The sequence below is a fragment of the Dipodomys spectabilis genome, unplaced genomic scaffold (assembly GCF_019054845.1).
Source record: "Dipodomys spectabilis isolate Male_0828 unplaced genomic scaffold, ASM1905484v1 ptg000119l, whole genome shotgun sequence".
NCBI classification, from domain to species: Eukaryota; Metazoa; Chordata; class Mammalia; order Rodentia; family Heteromyidae; genus Dipodomys; species Dipodomys spectabilis.
The window spans coordinates 3,567,673-3,571,911 of record NW_024870796.1 but is presented as its reverse complement, the minus strand read 5'-3'; the positions used below and the strand labels follow the sequence as shown (position 1 = coordinate 3,571,911).

The window sequence follows — 4,239 nt, the reverse complement described above, 5'->3', positions numbered from 1 at the left end:
GGCTGGGCATGTGGCTTAGTGGTAGAGTGCTTGCCTAGCATGTGAGTCCCAATGGGTAGATACAAAGTTGCAGTTGGGGTTACTACAGGTAACAACTGTCTACTGTATATCTCAAAAAGCTAGAAGAAAGGATAGTCTTTTTTTGTTTTTGTCAGTCCTGGGACTTGAACTCAGGGCCTGAGCACTGTCCCTAAGCTTCTTTTGCTCAAGGCTAGCACTCTACCACTTGAGCCACAATGCCACTTCTGGCTTTTTCTGTTTATGTGGTACTGAGGAATCGAACTAGGGCTTCATGCATGCTAGGCAAGCACTCTACCTCTAAGCCACATTCCCAGCCCTAGTCTTTTTTTTTTTTTTTAATGACAGTCTTGGGACTGTCTAAGGCATAGGCACTGTTTACTCTCAAGGCTGGCATTCTACTACTTGAGCCACAGCTCTGTTTTGGGCTTTTTGCTGCCTAATTGGAGATAAGATTCACACAGGGCTGGCTTTGAACCATGATCCTCAGTTCTCAGTCTCCTGAGTAGTCAGGATTACAGGCATGTGCCATCAGTGCCAAGTTTAGGATGGTCAATATTTTCCCATATAGAAATGATGAATTTTTGAGGATATTGATTTGTCTTTTTGTTTTTGTCTTTTTTTTTTTTTTTTTTTTTTGGTACTGGGCATCGAACCCAGGATGTTGCACTTGCTAGGCAAGTGCTTTGCCACTGAACTACATCCCAGACCAATAGATTTGTTTAACCTGGCTCATACAACGTGTACATATACCAAAGCATCACATGATACAATACAACGTTATTTTTTGTCTTTATGTGCTAGCTAAAATATTAACATTTCAAACATGCCCAGAATCTTCATTTAGAATCAGCCAGCTGTCTTTTAGTTTTCTATTGTCCACTCAGTACTTATCACACCAAGAAACTCTCGCAGGTAATCTAGGAACTGCTTTCTTCTCCGTCTTTCCTCGCCACATTTCTCCTGTGTGAAGAACACACCATATGCATCAATTTCCATAAAAATGGGCACAGCCAGACAAATAAGAGTTCCCATGGAATATTTGTTCATCTTACTTTTTGGAGATCGATGTGTTTCTTTATTAAAGATAAATTTTGGAATAGTTTTTGCACCGCATCTCCATGTACAGTTTGATTCTTCAGGGTATCTATTCCATGAAAGATTTCCTCAATGCAGAGTTGGTGCTATATGAGGAAGATTTTAAAAATACAAGTAAAGCAAGATATATGCACATTTTGTACATTAGATATCCCACAACATAGAAATATTTTGAGACAACCTATTGAACACAGTAAATACATATAATTTAAATTTGACAAAATGAAAAAAAAAATTGTTCCAAAAATTAAGCTTTGTTTTGTGGCCTTTACAGCAATTCTTCAGCAAAGAGTGTTAGATTTTTTTCCCCACATGACACACCACCTGGACTGAGACAAAAATATCAGTAGTAGATGAAGTCATATAATCAATGCGGAGTATTACAAATTATATCAAGAAACTACTTAACCAGAAATAAAATGTTCAGTGGTGTAATTGTGTTACTAATTTAATTCATAGCAGCATTTTCTTTTGCAATTCAGGCTAGTAATTTTATTCTATTCCGATTAATGGAATAATATATTTTATCTTTGAATATATATGATCATAATCATTTAACTGTGCAGAAATTATTGACAGAATGAATTATTGTATATTTTAATGTTTACTGATCAAGATTCTAAAACTAGAATCGTAAGTTACTAATACTTTCAGAAAGATATCAGAGTGGGCTAGGGGTATAGCTTATTGATAAAAGACTTGTCCAGGGTTGGGAAGGTAGCTCAGTGGTAGAGTGCATGCCTTGCAAGCATGAGGCCCTGGGTTCGATTCCTCAACACCACATAAACAGAAAAAGCCGGAAGTGGCGCTGTGGCTCAAGTGGTAGAACGCTAGCCTTGAGCTGAAGAGCTGAGGGACAGCGCCCAGGCCCAGAGTTCAGGCCCCACGGCTGGACCAAAAAAAAAAAAAGACTTGTCCAGTATATGCAAGGCCTTGAGTTTGTGTCTCAGAAATGAGAATAAAAAAGGAAGTAAAGAAGATAGAGCAAGAAAAAGAAAAGAAAGAAGGAAGGAGGAAAAGAGGGTGGGAGGGAGGGAGGAAGGGAAAGATGGAAGGAGGGAGGAAGGAAGAAAAGGAAGGAAGGAAGAAGGGAAGGCAAACCAGCAAAATCTTGGACTCTTTTACATCCTGTGCAATTCTGTAAAGACCCTGATAATGAGACTTTCAGGTAGAAAACTGGCACTATCACCAAAGAGCCTGAAATACTTGCATGATAATTTCTTTTGGGGTGGGGGGCGGTTATGGGGTTTGAACTCAGGGCCTGGGTGCTATCCCTAAGCTCTTTTGCTCAAGGCTAATGCTCTACCACTTTGAGCCACAGCACCACTTCCGGTTTTCTGGTGGCTATTTGGAGATAAGTGTCTGACAGACTTTCCTGCCCAGACTGACTTTGAATTGCGATCCTCAGGTCTCAGCCTCCTGAGTAGCTAGGATTACCGGCATGAGCCATCAGCATCCGGCTGTTGCATAATGAATTCTACTGTTTGAAAGTCATTCCTAATATTTATTTATCATTATTTTGAGACAGAGTCTTGCTATGTAGTCCAGGCTGGTCCTGAACTTACTATGTAGCCCAAGCTGGCTTCGAATGTGCCATACTCCAGCCTCAGCCTCCCAAGTGCTAGGGTTACAGGCGTGTACCCTCTTACTCAACTCCTATTCCTAATACACACATTCACCCCCACCCCTATAAAAATGACATAGAGGAAATTAAACACTTCCAATGAAAGTAATAACTGGCTGAGTGTCCTGACATGTGCCTGTAGCCCCAGTTCCTAACGAGGGTGAGGTAGGAGGATCACTTTGAGCCCAGGATCTTGAGACAACATAGCGAGATTTCAAACAAAACAAATCAATAAACATATGGCTTCCAGCTTGCAATATGAAATTATTCATGCAATCATTTTCACTGAATCATAATTTGACTTACATTTTTATGTGTAGGAACAGGAATCCTCTGGGTCTGAAAAGGAAAGGACATATATTTGTGTTTTTAAAGCACTCTAGTGCTTTATAAATTGTAATCTGATGCTTGCTAATAATGTAGTTATTAACTAGATACTCCTTTTTTTTTTTGGGGGGGGGGGGTGCCAGTCCTGGGGCTTGAACTTAGGGCCTGGACACTGTGCCTGAGCTTCTTTGGCTCAAGGCTAGCATTCTACCACTTGAGCCACAGAGCCATTTCCCACTTTTTTTTTTCTGTGAGTGATTAATTAGAGTTAAGAGTCTCATGGGATGTTTCTGCCCAGGCTAGTTTCAAACCACAATCCTCAGGTCTCAGCCTCCTGAGGAGCTAGGATTATAGGCATGAGCTACTAGGCACCTGGCTAACTAGATACTCTTTAACTCGCACCTACTTGCCTTATGCATAACAGATGTTTGTTTATACATGGCAAATGAACCACCACAAGCAATTACCCTGCGTACTTTTATAGAACTATAGGAATAAACAATTACCTCATTGCCTAGTAGCAGCGCTCGATGAGTAGAAAGCAAGGTCAAGGTCTCTTTCACCAGTGTATGCATGGAACTTTCCACATCAATGGCCCAGACATAGGCAGCTCCAAGAGCTAGCAGCTGTAAGTGCAGGAACATCCTCATGCCTCCGAAGCACTGGTTGTCTTTGGCAAAGAAAGTGTATCACACAAGGCTGCATTTGCAACCAATTTATTCTCTCTCTGAGGAAATGAATAATAGCTAGCAATCAGATAGAGAAAACCTAATAATGCCAAATAGTGAAACTAAAATGTTTCCAATGTCTTGTAAGTGAAAAAGTAAATCTACTTTTTCAGAAAAAAAAAAAAAAAACAACAAACCTCTTCTCCCCTGAAAAGTATTTTTTTTCCATGACAGACATTTGAATCATGGTCCCATCTTTGTACTTGATGAGAAGATTAGATTTCCTGTTTCTTTGTATTATTTTATTTTTGTGCTGGTCCTGGGCCTTGAATTCAGGGTATGGGCAACTCAGGGTGTGGGCACTGTTCTTGAGTTTTTTTTGTTTTTGTTTTTGTCGGTTGTGGGGCTTGAACTCTGGGCCTAGGCGCTGTCCCTGCACTCTTCAGCTCAAGGAGAGCACTCTACCTCATGAGCCACAGCGCCACTTCCAATTTTTAGTGGTTT

The 4,239-nt window shown here is 40.5% G+C and overlaps 1 protein-coding gene across 1 annotated transcript; it reads right to left on the bottom strand.

Annotated features, from left to right (window-relative positions):
- Nucleotides 1–838: 838 nt before the first annotated feature.
- Il5 (interleukin 5) lies at nucleotides 839–3,722 on the bottom strand. Its single transcript, XM_042688987.1, has 4 exons — nucleotides 3,574–3,722; nucleotides 3,047–3,079; nucleotides 1,074–1,202; nucleotides 839–981 (listed from the first exon to the last, which is right to left on the bottom strand). The coding sequence occupies exons 1-4, from the start codon at nucleotides 3,715–3,717 to the stop codon at nucleotides 883–885; spliced, it is 405 nt and encodes a 134-aa protein (XP_042544921.1). The 5' UTR covers nucleotides 3,718–3,722; the 3' UTR covers nucleotides 839–882.
- Nucleotides 3,723–4,239: the final 517 nt, after the last annotated feature.

Coding starts and splice junctions, on each gene's coding strand:
- Il5 (XM_042688987.1), bottom strand. CDS start 3,717: ATGAGGATGTTCCTGCACTTACAGCTGCTAGCTCTTGGAGCTGCCTAT. Junction 1,203..3,046: donor CTGTTCCTACACATAAAAAT/GTAAGTCAAATT, acceptor TTCCTCATATAG/CACCAACTCTGCATTGAGGA. Junction 982..1,073: donor AACACATCGATCTCCAAAAA/GTAAGATGAACA, acceptor TTCTTCACACAG/GAGAAATGTGGCGAGGAAAG.